The sequence below is a fragment of the Amblyomma maculatum genome, chromosome 2, assembly GCF_055883805.1.
Source record: "Amblyomma maculatum isolate TAMU_Amacu chromosome 2, ASM5588380v1, whole genome shotgun sequence".
Classification (NCBI taxonomy): Eukaryota; Metazoa; Arthropoda; class Arachnida; order Ixodida; family Ixodidae; genus Amblyomma; species Amblyomma maculatum.
In genome coordinates, this window is record NC_139345.1 from 57,030,507 (window position 1) to 57,050,818 (window position 20,312).

The following is a 20,312-nucleotide window of genomic DNA, read 5'->3' on the forward strand; positions in this document are numbered from 1 at the left end:
TGCCACAAGGTTACTAATGATTGAAATAACTTTTCTTCCCTTCCAAGGACCACTAACTCTGAAACGAGCGCGTCATGGGATATATAACCTTGCTTAAAGTTGTCAGTATGTGTGTACCTGAGCGGTGTGGTGCTGCCTTGTTTCGTTGCGTTTCTATGGTGCAGTGTTTCTTATACGATAAATATGAAGATCATGGGGCAGATCAATATAACGTTACTGAAATTGATTCCATTAAACTGGCGATGACGTAAAAATTTCGTACGAGCTGAAAACAGCATAACCGTCCCCATTACACTAAGTTGTGACGTTTTACGAAAGGAGGCAATAAGATATCCAAAGGAGTGCCTTGTTTTTTTTTTTCGAAATGGTCCCATAAAAAAGTTTATTTTTGAAGAAAAATCATTTTGTGAAAAGGTGGCGGCACTGAAATGTGTAATAATAGATGTTTTTTATGTAATAACAGGAACGTTTGAAGACACCGCAATATACGCAGAAATATTCATTTTTGAATGTCGTATACTCATTTAGAGCCAACAACAGCACGTTTCGGATCCAATTCGGCTTCTTCTGTAGGCAGAACAACCATGTCAATGTAGTATCAGCTGATGACTCCAAGACTTTCATAATTTCGCTCTTTTGCGGCAGCAGAGTTGAGTGGGATTGGTTGTGATCGATACTGTTGGAGGTTCGTCTACGAATAACCTTGCAAACAGCGATCGGTCTGAGAGTTCAAATTCGCCAGACGAAGATGTCCTGCGCGAAGACCGGCCATTGCGGATTGATGGCGAAAATTCACATGTCAGCGTCGTATATCTGCGGTCAGGCATCGCTGAGAAATGTGAACCTTAAGCAAAGTCAAGCAGGTGTCTAGAGACGACACAAAAATGGTATCGTTTCAGCTATGCATGGTGTTAATGGAATAGCTAGTTTTGAGCTTCTTAAGACCCATGACGTCAAGAATAATTCCGTGCCAGAGATAACTTTCTTTAAAGGATATTTTCATTGTTTATCTGTCGTCCTTAAGAAGTGGAGCTACTTCTGTGAACCGAAAAGGACGATTGAGTACGCGACGCGCCAATACTGACGGAAGGTTGCGTCTGTTCCCCCTCGCTGCAAAGCGAAGCTTCCACTCGAAAGAATGCAACGCGCACACTCACTGCTCCATCGAAGAGCGGGTTCGCGATCGCCACTAAATTGTTCAGCTAATTCGCCATGAAGTCCCGACACAGCTTTCTTCTCGATCAAAATCAGTGTCTTAACTTTTCGTCCGCATGGCGATCGCCTCTTGGTATTCGGCCGTTGCCGTCTCGCAAGACCCACGACGAAGAACAGCGACACAATTTTTTATTCCAACCGAGCCGGGGCTACTTGACACGGGCATCTCATGATCATAATTAGTGCGTAAACATCATTTTGAAGTCATATTTTTATTTTCTTATGGCATAAAATATTTCGATCCTGGCCGACCAACTTGAAAACGTTTTCTGATTAAATAGAATCGTCCACCTATTTTACCACTCGTCGCCATGCAAATGGTGTTAAATATGTCCACATCTGCTCCTTGCTATATGTTGTTAGTAACTGTATTTCAGTTTTGCAGAACATTCTGAGGGCCACTGATTGTTTTCACAGGGAACGTGCATGGTTTTTGGCCACGTTATGGACAAATATTTTAAACAATTCAGGCGATATTTTGCGTTGCCAGGGCAGACATTGTCTACAATGTCAGCATAGAAATTTTGGCCTCGGTGAGCAGCAGGGGGTCGACCGGTGTAAAGAAAGTATAATATCCCTATCTCAGGCCATCCTTTCGAAACCATGCATAACATAGGTCGGACAGGCTGCTAGTCGATGTAGGAACCAACGTGAGGCCAACTAGACTGACCAATATCTGACCAATAACCAGTAACGACCTCTGCCATCCCTTTATAACCCGTGCTTGAGCCAAGGTCGACCATGTACATGTCGAATTTTTACCAACGTAGGGCCGCAGTCAATTTTTCAGTTCACCACACTAAATGGAATATGTCGAACACGATATCGACCTCCAAATTTGCTCTGGGTCACCCCCAATTTTTTCTCGTCCAGTTTGAATTAAAATTTTACCACATCGTGCGTGAACATCGTATTTAATAAACGATTTACACAAGCATGCAACCCACACGTACCCGTCTTCCCGCATTACAAATAATTCAGAACAAACGCTCTGTATTGAAACTTGGCAGTGGCAAATTGGTACTGATTTTTTCTGGCTAACATTCCTGGCTTCCCTTCTCGAATCTATCTATCTATCTATCTATCTATCTATCTATCTATCTATCTATCTATCTATCTATCTATCTATCTATCTATCTATCTATCTATCTATCTATCTATCTATCTATCTATCTATCTATCTATCTATCTATCTATCTATCTATCTATCTATCTATCTATCTATCTATCTATCTATCTATCTATCTATCTATCTATCTATCTATCTATCTATCTATCTATCTATCTATCTATCTATCTATCTATCTATCTATCTATCTATCTATCTATCTATCTATCTATCTATCTATCTATCTATCTATCTATCTATCTATCTATCTATCTATCTATCTATCTATCTATCTATCTATCTATCTATCTATCTATCTATCTATCTATCTATCTATCTATCTATCTATCTATCTATCTATCTATCTATCTATCTATCTATCTATCTACCTGTATGTCTATCTATCTATCTATCTATCTATCTATCTATCTATCTATCTATCTATCTATCTGCCTGTATGTCTATTTATCTATCTATCTATCTATCTATCTGCCTGTATGTCTATTTATCTATCTATCTATCTGCCTGTATGTCTATTTATCTATATATCTATCTATCTGCCTGTATGTCTATTTATCTGTCTGTATGTCCGTCTGTCTGTCTGTGTATATGTACAGCGACGACTTGTTTTTTTCTTACCACATAATACGCTGTTAGGTAGGAGTTTCCGGATTTGATGATCGAGACCTCGTACGTGGTGCGCGCCTGTGAAGTAAGAAAAGAGTAATCTTAACCCAACACAGATTTAACTCCACTGATGAGGCCATCGAGAAATAAGATGCGAATGTAGCTCTTTTTTCAGGTTTAAGAATTGTGCTACTGAAAACAGGGTTTTAGTACACCAAAATCTATTTAAAATAAACGTGAACACGTATGAAGGCTTTATTTGCTTATGCGCTATAGAATGCAAACCTTACACGAAATAGTGCTCAATTGTACGAGCTAATATAAATTTTTGTGACGTGGCAGTTAATCGAAGCCTAGCGTAACAGGGGATTAAAAATTAATGAAACGTGAAGCTTTGAAAGTTCATCTGCCGCTATATATCTGTATGCAAATTTCAGTGCGTCAGGTGATAGGACCTACGTGTCGCCAATTACCATCTAACATTTTCATTCATGCGTGTCGAATGAAATGTTCTCTTGTGACCGTGAAGAAAGTGGGGAGACAACAAAGCGAACATTTGATGTAAAGGAAAGTAATATCAATCTGTAGCTATAACTGAGGTACATTCTCACCTTAACAAGAGCTTTCGGGTCCTTTCTCTCTATTGCGATGTATCTCCAAGAGTAATCGTTGTAAGGCTGCACTGTGACTATAACTTTGGCCTGCTGATCTTGCTGCAGCTTGGGGTCGGTGGTTTCCACCTATGCAGGGCGGTACACCAATATTCACACTATTACTTTGTGTATAGCTCTCCAAAGCTCTGAGCCTTCAACAAAGGCTTTGCATACGGTAGTAGAAACAGTATTTCAGTTTAGCTATCCGGCAGTTATGTTTCTTAGTAAGTGCCTCGCTGCAGTGTAAGTCTTCAGCGAGGCACCAAAACAAAGGGAGCAAAAACAAGTTACAGTCACTCCCTACATGTTGACAATAATTACACTGCTGAATGCCCTAAGAAAAAGTTGAACTGAGACAGGCCGCGCTTTATACAACAGTACATAGCCTTGTACACAGCACAAATAAATAAGCGTCCCGTTTTCTTCGCAACAAGCGTTTTGCTCCCTCCGTCAGTAAATCCTAGATACCAAATGCCAGCACAATATGTGACAGCATTTCTTATGGAGTGCGCCCTGTTTTTCCTCACCGGGTTTTACGTAAGATGGTTCCGCATTTATTACCACTTCCAATTTATGAGAAAAATGAATGAATGAATGAAGCTTTTATTTGATTGAAGGGATTGCTCTCGGCCGGTGTTCGGGCAAATAGTGCAGACAAAAAACGCAAAGCTTCCATAGCTGTGCACAGTGTGTTTGTGTGCGCGGAAAGAAGAGTGGTGCTAAAGATTTAACATAGCCGCTTCCATTGCCACCGACAGCGCAAAAAGTATCCATGCATCTGCGCACTTACCGTAAATTTCAATTCGCCATCGCCAGATTTGGAGGGGATGAGGAATGTCACCACGCCGTTTATGTTCGTCTTGTAGCTCATAGGCTGCACAAGTCCGTTTCCGCTTGTGAGTTTTGTCTGTACGCCCGCAGCTGGCTCACCATTGGGATATGTCACTTCCGCCTGCGAATACCGCGAGAGAACTGACGTCAAGTCGGCCTGCAGGACTGAAAAAAATGCGCTGCTGCAGCCCTTTCCGGTAGGGGTGTGAATCAAGGTGAAAGAGGTTGCAGTACAAAGGCTGTGATGGAGAGACGCAAAAGGTGGTATTAAGCCAAAACCTTTAATGCCTGATACTATCATAAGCAACTGTGTCGCCAAATGTCTCCGCGTTTCGGGTGCGTGCATTATATGGGCATATGCCAATCATCACTTAATCGATACATAATCGATGGCATTCGAATGATATCGAAACACGATTTAAAGCAATTCTATAATAATTGCGTGATAATTAATGTCTAATTGAGTAATAGATAAGCAGTTGCCTATGGCAACTCATGTAATTGAATGGCGCTTCTAACTAGCACTAACCATGCACTTACTAGTAATACGACCTTAACTACCACTAACCAAATATTAACTAGTACTCACAAAAATATTACAAAACATAAATAATTAATCAATTAGGAGTAATAATGAGGTTACCGTAGTGGAAGGCTTAGGATCACTTCGCCACAGACGCTTTCGCCTCATCGCACTTTAGTAGTGCAATGTGCCCTTAGAATTATTTTGCTAGGACAAAGCGACTTGATCGATACAGGACCCTGGGGTTGGCTGCTCTAAGCCAGAGGAACAGGAAAGCGGAAAAAAAAAATGCCCACGATTACATTACCTCCTAATGCGAAATTTGAGCGCAGCTTGCCCATCAGCTGTTTCCCCTTTTCGATAAACTGAGGCAAAAATTTCGAGCAAGACACGTATGTACAATTACAGACAACTTTTTTTTAATTTTCACACGTATTCCTTCAAGAAACACTCCACTAACAGTTCTTGACTGTCACTAAAGAAGCTTTGTAGTCGGAGAAATGAAGAGAGCAATTGAGTTATCGGGAGGTTACGGGAGGCAGCGCGTGGACCCACAGGAACGTTGCGCGACGAACAGATAGCAGCGACTGACTGATGCCGCTGACGCCGCTAGCGGGTGAAGCGAGTGAGAACGAGATGCACACACCGTGGTCCGCTGATAGCGAGCCAGCGTTCGGGCAACCGGAGAGCACCCTCGCCACCACGCAGGAAGAGGGGGGACCCCCTCCTCCTCTTCCTGCATGGCGGCGACGGTGTTCTTGCAGTCACGTTGTCTTGACTCGATAGCGGCATCAGCGGCATCAGTCAGTCGCTGCTTGCGCTGCCTCCGGCGACCCCCCCCCCCCTTCCTTTCCTCGTGTTCTCCGGTTGCTGCGCTCGCTCCTGGCCCCATCGTTCGCGGCTGAGTGTACCCCCCCCCCTCTTCCTGCGAGGCTTCGGTTGCCGAAGCGCCGGCTCGAACTGGGGGGATGAAAGGGAGGGAAGCAGAGCTGGTTACGAGGCCGATGCGGCCGACGCCGATGACAAACACTGGAAAGGGCACCAAAGAGCTGCGCTCTAAAAGGAGGCATTAATCCACTTGAACAGCATGAGACTCGCCACGAGCTGCAGTGGGCCTGAAGACCGTGGTGGGCGGACGCTTTCGGCACGTAAAAATATCCATAAAGCTCGAGCGACCTAGTACTCCTGCTGAGTACCACTGTATCCAAAGTACTAGTCCCGTATAGAAGGTAATCAAGCAATGTAATAAGGCTTTGTCTTTGTTCACGTGACATCTTAAGCTTTTATTGATGCTGTCACCACGGCGACAGCAGTACATCCTATTTGTAGTGAGCATGCCAGCGTTGTCTTGGCCCCCAAAAAGAGAGGAAAAAAATACGTTCAGGGAAATAAGGGCCTTCGTTAGTCATTATCATACTCGCTTAAACGCCGCATTATGGAACAATTACGCAGTTGGCGTCACTGCCACAACCCAAAAGAAATATATCTGTTCATGAGCACTTTTGGAGATTTTTCTTCAAAGGGTCCGTCACTTCACACATTTCCCTAATTCAGTCGAGAGCTGGTGGTGCTTAGTACAATAGTGAAATGCTGTACTGTTGAACACTAGAATATAGCGCGCCCTAGACAGACGCTGTCTGAGCGCCATCTATGCATGGCTCACTGACAAAAAGTGACCAGTGCGCTAGCATGTGTCACTTCTTCGCTCTTTGTCTACATCCTCTCAGTAATGTTGACCGTCAGCACTACAAAATGCGCCGTGCCGATGCTGTGACGCTGGTGAATACTATACCTATATCGTGATTCTGCTCCCAAGATGAGACAAAGCATAGGATAACGCCAGTCGTTATCGCGCACACGAGCAACAAAAAGCTGTTGTGTGGGCCTCTCTTTCGGGAATGCCGCAAGAAGCATATGCTGGAGAAGGGAGTTTGAATAAATTTTCACTATGAGAACATTACAGAGCTTTTTAACGAACCCCATTTGGTCGAAATTTCCGAAGCCCTCCATACGGCGTCTCATAATCCTGAGTCCGATTGGAACATTAGAAAGTTTCTACTTGCTACCCCTGTTCCTGTGATCAAACTCTACCTCACCCCCCCCCCCCCCCCCTCGCTGCACAGGTTTGGGGCATTTCTTCGAAGCATACCTCTAATTACAACCACTTCTTTTCTTCACGCACTCTGTAGAGCCTTTGCATGCCCTTGCATGATGCTGATTTGAAACATTCTCTTTTCTCCGGCACCTTTTCAATACAATTTAGTCACATTACCCGTGCCCCTTTTCTCCAACAAGGCGGACTAGACTAGCCTCGGACCAGCTGACAGAGCGTTTGGGTTCGTTTACTTCGGCCGCGATAGCAGCAAAAGATACGGCTGTATCGCTGTAAAGTCATTCCTCTTTCTCGCCGTGCAAACGAACCACGTATATCGCTTATGCCTCGTGTCACCATTTAAAAACACGTCTCCTTCTTTCTCGCTCTTGAATACCTACATCATGAAATAAAACACAAGTGGGGAAGCCTTAATGACACCAGATCTCGCAAAGAAGACCGCATGGGGTCAAAGTACAGGTTGCCCAAAGCAGAGTCCGTTGAGCAGCGACTGCTGTTTAAAGCACGAAACTCATTCTGCAGCCACTAGGCACAAAAAAAGCGACAAAAAAGTACTTCTGAACAGAGATAAGAAAGGGTCGCATCGGGTACACGGTTATGAAAATCGTGTTTGGTTGAGGCTCACCTCCAGCACATCATTCGGTTCAGGTTTAAATATTCTGATGAAATGTTGTCGGCTATATAGTAAAGGTGGAATTGTTCGCGCAAGAACTGTCATTTTGAGAAATATTGCAAATATTTAAAAATAGGAAATTTATCGCCGGTGGCATGAAACTGCGTATTCTTAGATGGCGAAGATAAGCACTGCCTAAACGTCGAGCCAAAATCCGACCAACCACACATTGGTATTATTACCCATCTACTGCGCGTGGTGTGTGGCGTTGTGGTTATATCAGTGCGATAGCTGGCCTGATCCTCAACAGCACATAACCGGAACAATTTCCACACTGTGCCAATTGGAAAAAAAAAAACGACTCATGATTATCTTTATCAAACCCTAACACACATAACTGTCCTCGCCTAACCCCGTGGGGCTGGGCTCATATGGGGGATAAAAAGAACGGTGAATACATCGCTAGTCATTAAGATGATTTTAAGCGGTTTTCAACATCGGTGTGAATCAAGCCCTTCCCACAGACAGCTAGGGGAATGTTGCAATAATTCAAAACCACGTGCTGTCTTAGCTGCCGTATGCTTACACCAAAACATACAATCGTTAGCAATATGAAAAGCCGCGCTCCTCCATTGATATTGAGCCATTTTTCAGTTAATGCAATAACGCTGGAAAAGATATCGCAGTGTCCGCGCCCGATTCTTACCACTATGTAGAACTTAATGCCCGGCTTGAAGCTTTTTTCGCTGCGTGCTGTCGATATGAGGTAAGGCGAGCTGGAGAAGACGGCCTCCTCATTGCGCCCAGTCTCTTGGATGGCCGTTGCCTCCTCGGTGACGGTCGCCTCGACCACCAGGCGCCCGCGAGTGCGGAACAGGGCGGCGAGCTTGCCCTCCCCTAGCCGGGCCACCACATCGGCGCGGCTCAGCTCGTAGGTAGAGTCACCTGCTACAAGCTGCGAAAGAGGCCATATTCAATTCCAGACAAGTCGCTCTGCATTAGAAGCTCTCCGAAATGACAAGATATTCAACTAGCGATATACGCTTAGTTCGACTGCTGCTTTTTCTGCTACACATCCTGAGATCGAGCAATTCTTTTCTGACGGGACCTACGAAAGTCCAACCGTGAAGTAGTCAACCTAAAATTATAGCACCCGGAAGGCAGGACATGTTGGATAGGATGATAGTACATAACAAAGTAGTGCGTTCATTGCAGTGTAGCTCATATACGTTGTCCATGGAGTAAAGTTGTCACAGAAACGATGCAGGCAATTGTTGTCTCCCTTTTAAAAGAATTGATTTTGTTTGGTGTGCGAAATACAAACACAGGCCACTCTCTTTATCGAATCGACGGCCTTGTAATCGGGAGGAACAGACCTCTATGTAACAGCACACTCCGTCTGCGGTGGCTAATATAGTTATGCTGAATTTCGCCGGATCGAATACTGGCCTCGGCGGCCGCTTTGCAATATATGTGAGATGCAAAACACACCCGTGGGCTGCGCGGTGTTAGAGCACGTGAAAACACAATTCAGTCCAAATTAATATCCGGCCTTTCACTCAGGGCCCCTTAATTATGTTTCGTGTACAGATTTGGGCCCTTAGGCCCCTGATGCCAAACCATAACCTCCCTATACCCATTGTGGCAGATTAATTGGATGCGGTAAAGGATACCTTTGCATATACTGTCTTGACTCAGAACAAGGTAAGGGCATCGTAAATCTGTTCAATTCAGGGCATCGGTGTTGGTATTCATGAATAATTTCAGGGAAATATGCAACATTGTACTAATTGAATCCATCACCAAACAGCGCTTTTCTCGAGTCAGGCATTCGCTTCTAATTTTGCTTCTACAACTTGCAACCACCTTTTTGTAGCAGATGCAAGCAATAAAGTGTCCAGGTCCCGTCAGATGCGGTCGGTATCTCTTTTAAATAATGTAATAATATAGGGCCTCAGGGTTTGTTTAGAACGCCCGCAGAAACACCTGAAATCGTTAATCAACAGAAAGCCTTTAGCGTGCAACGAGAAAATGACAACCTAAAATGTAAAACTTTAAATCGGTTTATAGGGACAATGGCAACGCCTTTTCTCTTTTGCGTATGTTTTGTTTTAACGACAGATTTTCTCCTAGTACCGGTGCAGTTCTCACTGTAAGCATAATGATAGTTTATTCGCTCAAGAAATTCATTTTTTTTTTTTCTATTTGGACACTGCAAACAGCACTCCCTTATTACGGCACTTTAACCTGCCGTGTTCATACAGACGGTAATAAAGAGTGGCTGAAGTACAAGATGTAACTGTTATTTTGCAAAATATTGCATACATAGATTCCAAAAATTGTTAATGAGGTAAACGCTCAACTTCTTACCTGCTTGGGATGCTTGCTCGTGCCGATCTCTTCTAAAACACCGAGCTCGTTCTTCACAGAGAAGTGGAATGACACGAAGCCATGGACCAACCGCTGGTTAACGAACCTGTTGAGGAGAATTGTATGCGACTAAAGGTTTTCTTTTTCTCTCAGTTTAAGCCAGGACGATCGTTTCGAAGCAGGGAGAATTTTTTTCCTTGTCTATGATATCACACAAATATGGCCGCATATGTATGATAGTATTGATAGACATCTAATGCGTGGGACGGAACATCGACTTCGTAGCATGGGCAAAACTGTGCGATGCGTAAGAACAGTACCTGATTGGCCGACGCATGTTACAGCACATCCCTAGGCGGGGAAGTTTCTTTTGCTTAAGGTATGCTCGTAAAGCCAACTTCACGCCAGGGGAACTCTGAATTCAGTTGATTAAGCGCACGCGCCGCTCTGATTTTGAACGTAGTACCCTAAATTCTGGTAGGATAGCCATTGTTTTGATACTAGTACAACACAGAACGTCAGCTCACTCAGAGTGTGTATTCGGATAAATATCTGAGGGGGTAGAGATAAATCGGAGCGCTTCGCTACAAACCATAGATAGCACATGTGTTGCTTCGACGCATGAAAATAAATATATTCCTTATTAATGTATTAAGTATGTGCTAAGCACAGTGAACAATAGTTTAAAAGCAAAGTTCCCCGCAGCAAACCCCGTACATTCGTCGACTGCGAAGAGGAACAGCTAGGAGGTATAGAAGCAAGGATGCAGCGAGACGTGCCATGAGAGCAGCGCCGGTGTTAAAAAGCCAATCGCTGTCTCCGCTTGAACGGTGCATTTTCACCTAAATTGCAGCCACAGAAAAGCACTTTCTCAATCTCATCCGTAAGCGTTATTTAGTTATATCGACCGAAATATTTTCATGAGAAAGCATTGTTAGCCTCATAGCGCTAAAGTTCATCTGGCGTTGTCAACACTCGCTGGTACCCTTAAGGAAGGCTTCATAACAGCCGTTATATAATGCGGCGATGGATTCAAAGGAATATTACGTGCCACTATTTGGGAACAGCATGTACTCACGACAGTGCATGTTGAAATCAATTTGGCGCATGCACAGTTCGGTAGAGGGTCATGCACTACGTCGTTGCGTGTCTCAAGAGCTGGTAGACACGGCTGCGAAGATCCGTATCGCACACAGAGCCGGTTGGCATTCCTGCCACCACATTCGCACCACTAACGGACCTCTGTGTGACGCCAGATTTTTCACCTTTCTTACCAAACTTGTGAAGCAGCCGCTCTCTGGACACCATTCAAGGTGATAACATACCATTTCACTTCCCGTTTAGCATGCAACTGCTAGTCAAGTTGGAGGCTAATCTGCGATTGGGGTTTAGAAACGAAGACATATGTATACCTTTGTAGCTCTCATCTACGCATCGTGGTGGGGCTGCGGAGGACGACACACTCCAGCGTGCCCTGGCCGAGCGCGAGACAGGGGATGCTGCGGCTGCAGGACCAAACGACAGCAGTGCCCTGCCCCGCTCTTGCTTTGTAGAGTGGAACGAGCCAATATATTTTGTCGATACCAGATAGTTTTCCGTCTCGTTCTTTTACACCACAAATCGATGAATCAGACGTGATTTGAGCACGGGACATTCTTATTCCCTTCATGGTATCTCTTGTCGCGCTTCATTTCTCGGCTCCTCCAGATACACACCACCTTCCCGATCCTTGGTCAAGTGCATTTGACCAGTTTCCAGACATTTTCGAAACACCGACACTATTACACTTGGCAGCGGCCAGCCTGGACGCAACTCGACATCTATCTCCAACGTACATTTCGCTGGGTCTTTGTAATCGCGGACGTGCACAAGCCAATGATCGGTGCTTGCTTTTTATGCCACTGCAAGCTCGTCGTTAACATGCGGCATAGCTGCATCTTGGACTCTGAGACGAGTTTGGCCGTCCAAGGTTTCTGTATTTGCTTCGACTCACCTCTCAGTAGAGACCAAGCGGCTTCCTTTAGTTATGCTTAGAATTCGCACAGCCCTTCGCAGTGACTATTCCACTTCCGAAGTGGAGTTTACGTTTGGAACCACTCTTTGAGTCCCTGGCGAAATGAATGACCCCTCCCCACCCGCGCCAGCGGACGTTTCGGTCTATGTCTGTCATCTATGCAGTACTATGCTAACTGTTGTGCCTCCCCGGCAATGCCAGTATTCTCGTCAGATTTACGTGAGCCCCAATCTTCGGAGCTGTACGCACCTTTTTGTGCGCGACAATGCTGTGCCCTTCCTTACAGCATCCGTATGATGACGCGTACAAGGTTCTCTAGCGTGTCCCCAAGTACTTTGTGTTGCTCATCATCAACGGCCGGGAAAATATGGTCTCCGTTGACCACCTCGAGCCTGCTTACTTAGACTCGACACCATATCCACCTGTACTATCGCATCCCCTTCCGACAGCACCGGTCCTACTCACTGCGTCGGTTCGCCCCTGCCCCATCCACTCTTCGCCACTCGTCTCCAAATCACAGCTCCCTCGTTAGAGGAGGGCCCTGTAGCGCGTGATCGTGCTGAAGACGACGACACACTCCAGCGTGCGCTGGCCGAGTGCGAGATAGAGGATGCTGCGGCTGCAGGACCTAACACTAGCAGTGCACTGCCTCGCTCTCGCTTTGTTGAACGGGACGAGCTAATATATGTTTTTGATACTGGACACAGTCTTCTGTCTGGTTCTTGTATGTCGCAACTTCAACCCTATGCTTTACTCACCTACCACACCACGTGATGGAGAGCAACGGGCGCCGTCAGGAGAGGGAGCCTTTAGAGGAGGAACATGAGTGGCGAGGGCGCCGTCAGCGATGCAGAACTATTACTGAGGCCGTCGCGCTACCTGTGACGCTGTGGCGCACGTCATAATTAAGAGGAAGCGCGGGGAGCAGGTTAAGCGGCAGCGCATCGTTTGAGCGAGCTTTCGAATGGTTGCCGCTACGCGATTCCAGGCCTCTCTGCGGATTTTTTTAATCGTGTTGTAGTGCCAAACATAAGTGCTGTTAGTATATTCTTGTGTAAATCGGCTTGTAGTTTTGCTACATGCACTATCCTTCGTGAGCTGTAATGAACAGGGCAAACAGAGCATCTTCAAACAGGAGATGAATAGTGGCATCAAATTTTCTTGGCAAACAGAAAATCCCAAAGACTTACTTTGACCGAACATCAACACGGATGGTGGCAAAATCCGGTAGGATGTATTTTGGAGTCCTTATTTTAACCGAAAATCTTGGGAGTACTGAAAAAGATAAAACATTATCTTAAAAATAACTGCATTTATATTACGTGATAATGTCAGATGATTATTAAAGCGGACACTTCAATCTAGGTCGATTTCTAATGCATGGGCCAGATACGTTTAATAAACTTTTATTAGTTTCAATCTTGAAAATGAAGCCATCTAATCTAAGGAGAGGCTTAAGGGAGAAAATATCATTTCTCACATAACCCTCTCCTTGGGTTTTGGCGCAACAATCTGTGCAGCACTGTGTCCGCTCACTCCTTGATAATGATTGAAAACAAGGAACTACCTGCGACTTGCGTAGGCTCAATTTCCTATCACCCCCTTGCAATTCATTATTTTTTAATGAAGTAGCATCTAAGTATATCCGATCTTTAGAGTATATTACTGAGCACACAGTCTGGAACTCTCTGCAGGACTTGATCGCGATAGCAAACGATGCAGTTTACTCTTAGATGTCTAAAAGGGCTATTTTCAACTCTGTCTTTCGAAGCACTGGATCACTTCTACGCTTGATTGATTGATTGATTGATTGATTGATTGATTGATTGATTGATTGATTGATTGATTGATTGATTGATTGATTGATTGATTGATTGATTGATTGATTGATTGATTGATTGATTGATTGATTGATTGATTGATTGATTGATTGATTGATTGATTGATTGATTGATTGATTGATTGATCAGCTGATCAATTAACTGACAGTCTGATCGATACCTTTTTTTTTTTAAGGCAGACTTCTAGAGGTGATAGTCGGCACACGCTCACGGTGACCTTCCGGATTATTAGTGCTACCCCCCTCTGCTCAGAAAATGCATATGCACTTTTGGGTTTGGTAGTTCACCACGACAGTCCCAAGATATGCGGAAAATCGTTGCGCGGTTGCCGCACGGGGAGGAAAGTCTCACTTTACTACGTGAAAACAACACACCACAAGGCGCATATTTCCATAATCCACTTACTTATTTTTTCGAATAAATATTTTTGCACTTCATTATTTAACTATTTAATAATGCGATATCTGTAAAGGTCTAGTTAACCAGAGAACCCAGCATCATCTTTGTCTTCAGTGTTATGAGCGAGACATGACGAGCTAGCGATGGCAGTTGGTAGCTAGAAGCTGCCATGGCCGATCACTGATCTTGACGGTTTGAGCGACTTAACAGACCACATTATACCAGTAAGTTGGAAGAATTTACAAATTCGGGTTGCGCACTTGAGATGGAAAGCTGGAATAAGAATCAATCTTCCTGTGTTCTTGGACGCCGAATACGAGTAAACGAATGAAGAACCGCTATCGGATTGTATCCTTAAATTCGCAGCTTAGTCCCCAAGTTTTTTTATATTTATTCGTTTGTTTTCTTTTGTTTATGTGTTTCTTTGTTTTTGTTTGGTCGTACAGAGATGACGTAATAAGAGGGCGACAAACGAATGGGTCAATAGAATTACGAGAGAAAAACGGGGCGCGTTCGTAAAGCTTGTTTGAAACAGGACTTTATATCTACCTCTGTTGCCCCTTCACGTTAAGTGGTAGCTTAAAACTGTATGCTAATAACACGTTTAGATAATAGAGGCATATAGTAAGGCATCAGTGATTAGGCGACTATTATGGTGCATCTACACGGATGAGGTTCTCGAAGGGGAGCATCAGACGTGAGCCGTAAGCACTTAGGAGTTACACCTTCAAGGCAGAGGTTCAGACACGCCCCCATTTACTGTATTTATGGTAAGAGTAGGGCACCCACATAATCATATGAAAATATCAAAAGATTTCGTTTTCGTTTACTGCTCATGGTTATGTTCGCTCGTTGCATACCAAATTTATGGTGATTATGTTCCGGACTTTCATCCCTGTTTTGTGGGCATTATTTTCTTTACACCCATTCCTAGTTCCATGCAGGAGTCAGTACAGTATTTTAGAGATACTTTATATTTTATCTGGTCTTCAAGGCTTACAGTATACTGCATAGTCTATAAGCTCCAGGCGTTCGGCGCCGTGTACAACAATAAACAATAAAAACTAGAATATAAACTAGGATATTCTCCAAATCTGCAGTAGCGCAACATATGGGTTCCATTTTATTTTGATTTTATTATTGCAGGTTTACCCGCAGTACAGACCAGATCAAAACCTTGGCGCCTATCAGGAACCGTTCAATATGTGCGGTAATTAAGGACATCATTAGACTGTCTTGTTTAACAAATGCACTCACCATATTTTTCCACGGCGAAAGTGGTGGTTGTGTTTTGCTCGAACTGCAAGGCGAAGTGGCCAAAATCAATACGAAGCTAATGTAATGTTCCGTTGTTTTTTGCAAAATCATTTACACGGACAATTGCTCTGTTACTATAGTAAAGCTATATGCATTTAGGAGCAACAACCTAATCGATGTGCGACATTGCCGCTTTTTTCATGAGAGCAAAGAGCATGCCTTCAAGCAGCCGCAGACGACGCCAAGTGCCTCCGAATAAGGGTAAATCTATTGTTTATTTTCGTGGTTTTGTTTGCCTTTAATCGTGCCATGTACATTTCAGAAGCGACCATTTTCTTCTCATTCAATGCAGAAAATAAGTTACAGGTTTTTCCTCTTTATATAGAATAGAATACCCGCTCCACTATCTTGTGCACAAAACAGCGAAGCCTTTTCTCCAGATAATAATCTAAAAGTTGCAAGGCAGAATCACAAATAGTGCAGCTGCCAACTTCAGTTCAGTTCAGTTCAGTCGTTCAGTCGTGTCCGACCATTCATGACCCTGTGGACCATATCACGCCACGCTTTCCGGTCTCTCACTATCTTCCTAACATCACATAACTTCATCTGCAGCGCCTCGAGGATGCCAACTTACTTATATATAATATGAAGTTAAAACTTTCTTATATATCCCTGTGCAAAATGAATCCGAAAACTGAAATTAAAAGTGAGGGATAGAGAGAGACAATTTCATTATTTAGTTAATTTTGTATGAAGTTAGCAGCGATGTTCCAGTTTAATGGTGGTTTTTTCGTGTACAGGCTTCATGAGCACCAACTAGTCAGATTTCTTATCGAGAACACAAATTCTTTCTCTCACAGGCATGCAATTTTCTTTGCAAAGTGTCAAACCAAGTGTGAACTGTTATCAGAAAACACCGCGATTTACAAAATAGAACTCAGGCCATTATATATCTCAAAAAGAAAATTGCGTTGGTTGGGATAACCAGTTCATTTTTTTTTTCTTCAGAATAGTTAGCTGATTCCGCCAAAAGCACCCTCACTAAAAACCAAGTATGCTAATTCTCTTGGAAGGAAAATTAGCTTTTGGCAGACCACGAACTGAGAAAGAATCTAAACGCTCCCAATCTAAGAATTTTGCAGAGTATCTTAATAGAGGGTTGTAAGATCAATGGTACCCCACTCATGTGTTGAGCATTGTTGAGGAGATCCTCAGGTAAAAAGGAAACTTGCCTTATGTCCATACCGCATGACCAGTGACCACTCGCCAAGTAACGTATGTTTCGGCACATTGAATTGGTGGGTCAGCATGACGTCCTGCTGAGGGTTGAAATCCTTTGCCTCCAATATCACGTTTTGAGGATTCTGGAGTGGCAGCGCAGCATAGAAAAAAAAAAAAGCGCAACAAAGTACTGAAACGGCGGTGATCAAAGGATTCTTCTCCGTCGACCACAACGCCGACACAGTTTCAATAAATGTGGTTCCAGCCCCACCAGCTCGTTGCCTATATAGTGCGTGCTGACACTACCTCACATTTTTCGCGCATCTGGCACTAGTCACACAGGTCGTTCCACTTAGCAAGCGGCGGAGGCCGCCAAGGGCGCTCTCCATCGCTAAAAAAGAAAAAGAAAACTAAAAATGTCTCAAAGTGTCTGATACGCAGGCTCCGATTCCCGGGTACTACTGCCATCATGTATAAAACGTCCCAGAGCCCCCTACATATTTTATGAAATTCTTGTATTGTTCAGATCGGCTCTTGAAAACGCGTTTTACAGGATCCACTTAACTCTCCTTACAGGCGTAATTGCGAAAGCATTGTGAGTTCCCCATCTAGTTCTCTGTTGATAGTCGTTCTGCGTGCCGTTGCTCTTGCAACGTCTACGAATTTCTTTTTAGATTTAGGGCTTTCACACCCTATGAAAGTAAGTTGCATGATGCAATAACCTCATACAAGCTTTATCATGAAATGTCATTGTAATATCATGCAAATATCATACGATGTAATAAAGTATAGAATATATGTCATGATTCTATAAGACTTAGTACGAGATGTGTATGTTTTTTTATAATAAAGAACTTTATTCAATAGGGCGAAAAAATGCTCAGCCTACGATATAGATAAATAAGGGTTAATTCGAGGCTCATTTGCGGCAGCTCCTTGGGGAGAGCTTCACGAGAAAGCTGCGCCTGCGCTCTGATGTTTTGTGTCAATCTCGTTAGATGGCGCCACTCATCTGACTAACGGGGGCTCATTGTCTTGGTGTTTATGTTCACAGATTTCGGAACACCTCCAATGCCCTCAATGACCTTTACTCGTAGTCTGCTTTTTAATTTCTTCCTTTTTTTTTCTCACGCTTACTGCCACTGCAGTCCTTTCTCTCAGCGCCCTCAGGCGCCCTTACGCTAGACAAGGAGCATTACGGACTCGTTCTGCGGAAGTCAGCTAGAGCAATGGCCGAATTGTCAACATCTATACGCGGAAGTCATCAGACCGAGAAATAAATGTAGTAGTGACAAAAAGGCTGGGGAATTAAAATATGGCGTTGCAGTTACTGGCGTAGTTACATTTTCTTGTTATTTAATTATTCACAGTTTGTGCAGACACGCTGTGCCGACAAACTCGGGTCCACGGTACTCATGAGGCAAAAAATGCTTTACCATTGTAATTCTCTATTTTCAGCGAACCTAGTCACCTTTGCATCTCAAAAAGAGCCATGTGTCTTGGAAGCCATGTCTTCATGTCGCCGGCTTCTCGCGCCTTGGAGGGAATATATGCCCTTACACTGGCCGCGAACCCTGTCACAGAGCTACTTTCGACGCAAAGGGCATGTAGTAATCTGACGACAGACTCTCCAACTGGACATGGTCATGAGCAACAAGTATAATGCAACATGATGTGTCAGCCTTTCTCAAGAAATGGCCCAGTCATTGGTTTCAATGTTCCAAAACTGCACAGAGCACGAACGGAATAGTGCTTCATGAATAATGATCGTTAAGAATAAATTATCATCAATAAACAACTGCGCAGAGAAGAGCAAGAACAAAATGTGTCGAGCGGTCTCTGTGAGCACATTTCACGTTTTCAATGGACATTCTTGTTCGCGAAGAAAAGATGTACATCAAAACTAATACATACCCTAACTTCGAGTCTGAATGTTGTCGAAGATGGCTCCAGAGTTCCATTCAGGGCAATGAACCTGATGTTCACTGAGTCATACAAGAAAAAAGCAGGGGTTGAAATATGCGCAACACGGTAACGTTTACGAAATATTTCGTACGCTAAAAATTTTGGTGAAAACAAAACGAACGGACGACACACTTCCTGTCCGCTCCTTTCACGTTCATATTTTTTGCGCTAAGTTGTTACCGGGGAATACGCACCGGCCAGCCCATCAATAAGCATTCCCTCAAAAATACCTCGAATTGTTGCAAAACAATACCTTGCTGTCGTGCAGAGTGGTTAACCTGAAATCCTCCAGCCAATATTCTGGTTTTCTTGAGTGACAGGTATATAATTGAAAGTTTTTGTTCCCTTATAAACAAAGTTAGGTTTTCGGCCAATGTGGTTCAAGATGCTTCCTACGTGTTATCAGCTGCTACGTAAGGCTGATTGAGTTCATGACAAATAAATAGGGCGGTAATGGGTTCAATAGTCGAAATTATCTCTTATAGGATAGTCGTAATTTATTCATCATCTTCATTATTCTCTAGCTTGTGCAATCCTCTGCCAATTAATATTTTTCAAAGCAACGCTGTCACCACTCACGAGCAGCGCCCGAGACTCACCTGTAGATCCGGGTTGGTAAATGGGCTTATCAGTTTGCAGGAAGAGATGGTCTGCGGATGCTCCGCTCAGCGGTAGCATTACATTCCGACTCCACGCTCCGCATTTCACAGACAAAGTCACCATCGAGTATTCTGCCGTCAGCTGCACGTCTGGCACGTCGCTGGATTGGACCAACACTTCGGCGATCCCCGGAGAGTCTGAAAGCGAGCGTATAGCCTACTTTAGATTGTACAGCGGCTAGGAAGCCTCTAAGTGCGTGTTCTATCTGGTATCCCAAATGGTACAACTGAAATCGGTAAATTTACGTCGGACTGTCATCCCGGAAACTGTCTTAATCGTGCTATCCTGTTACATAAAAAGGCTATGTCATCCTTCGATTCCATACGATGTGTTATTCCGGTTTATCTGTGCTGCAAAAGAAAGTTATGTGTGACGTGAGGGGAGGCCTGGCGAACGTCTAACATTTCGAGTTGTTTTACGTCCTTCTGTTGGCCTAGGCCGCCTGATTCAAGCGGTCCCAAAGTCAGCGCTCGTAGGAGCTGCTGCGCTGTTATCGATGTCAATGGGTTGATTAGAGGGATGGAGAAAGGAATTGAAGTTGTACATAGGGCTTCCTGTTTAGCATGAGCTAGCAATAAAATTTTTGTTTCTACAGCTCTTTCCCGTGAAAGCCATCCTGATTTCAAACAAATTAGGCAATCGACCATGAAAAACCTCAGTTAATAAACCCGTCTTCGTGATGCGTCCATCAGAACGAAAACTCGGGCAACTTCATGTTACTATCAGTATCAAGCAAGTGCCAGCCTCTGAAGATCAACACTTATACTTACGGCCATCGTGTTCGTCGTAGCACCGAGATGTGTGTGTGTGTGTGTGTGTGTGTGTGTGTGTGTGTGTGTGTGTGTGTGTGTGTGTGTGTGTGTGTGTGTGTGTGTGTGTGTGTGTGTGTGTGTGTGTGTGTG

The 20,312-nt window shown here is 44.0% G+C and overlaps 1 protein-coding gene across 1 annotated transcript in view; it reads right to left on the reverse strand.

Moving 5' to 3' along the window:
- Nucleotides 1-20,312, reverse strand: part of LOC146198706 (venom factor-like) — a 121,179-nt gene that overhangs the window by 92,973 nt on the left and 7,894 nt on the right. The window contains exons 3-12 of the mRNA XM_084594202.1: nucleotides 19,350-19,547; nucleotides 18,700-18,770; nucleotides 16,797-16,928; nucleotides 15,565-15,607; nucleotides 13,258-13,342; nucleotides 10,054-10,159; nucleotides 8,390-8,638; nucleotides 4,394-4,555; nucleotides 3,562-3,690; nucleotides 2,963-3,028 (exon numbers count right to left, since the gene is read on the reverse strand). Coding sequence (XP_084450328.1) covers nucleotides 2,963-3,028; nucleotides 3,562-3,690; nucleotides 4,394-4,555; nucleotides 8,390-8,638; nucleotides 10,054-10,159; nucleotides 13,258-13,342; nucleotides 15,565-15,607; nucleotides 16,797-16,928; nucleotides 18,700-18,770; nucleotides 19,350-19,547 — 1,241 coding nt within the window. The remainder of the gene's footprint in view (nucleotides 1-2,962; nucleotides 3,029-3,561; nucleotides 3,691-4,393; nucleotides 4,556-8,389; nucleotides 8,639-10,053; nucleotides 10,160-13,257; nucleotides 13,343-15,564; nucleotides 15,608-16,796; nucleotides 16,929-18,699; nucleotides 18,771-19,349; nucleotides 19,548-20,312) is intronic.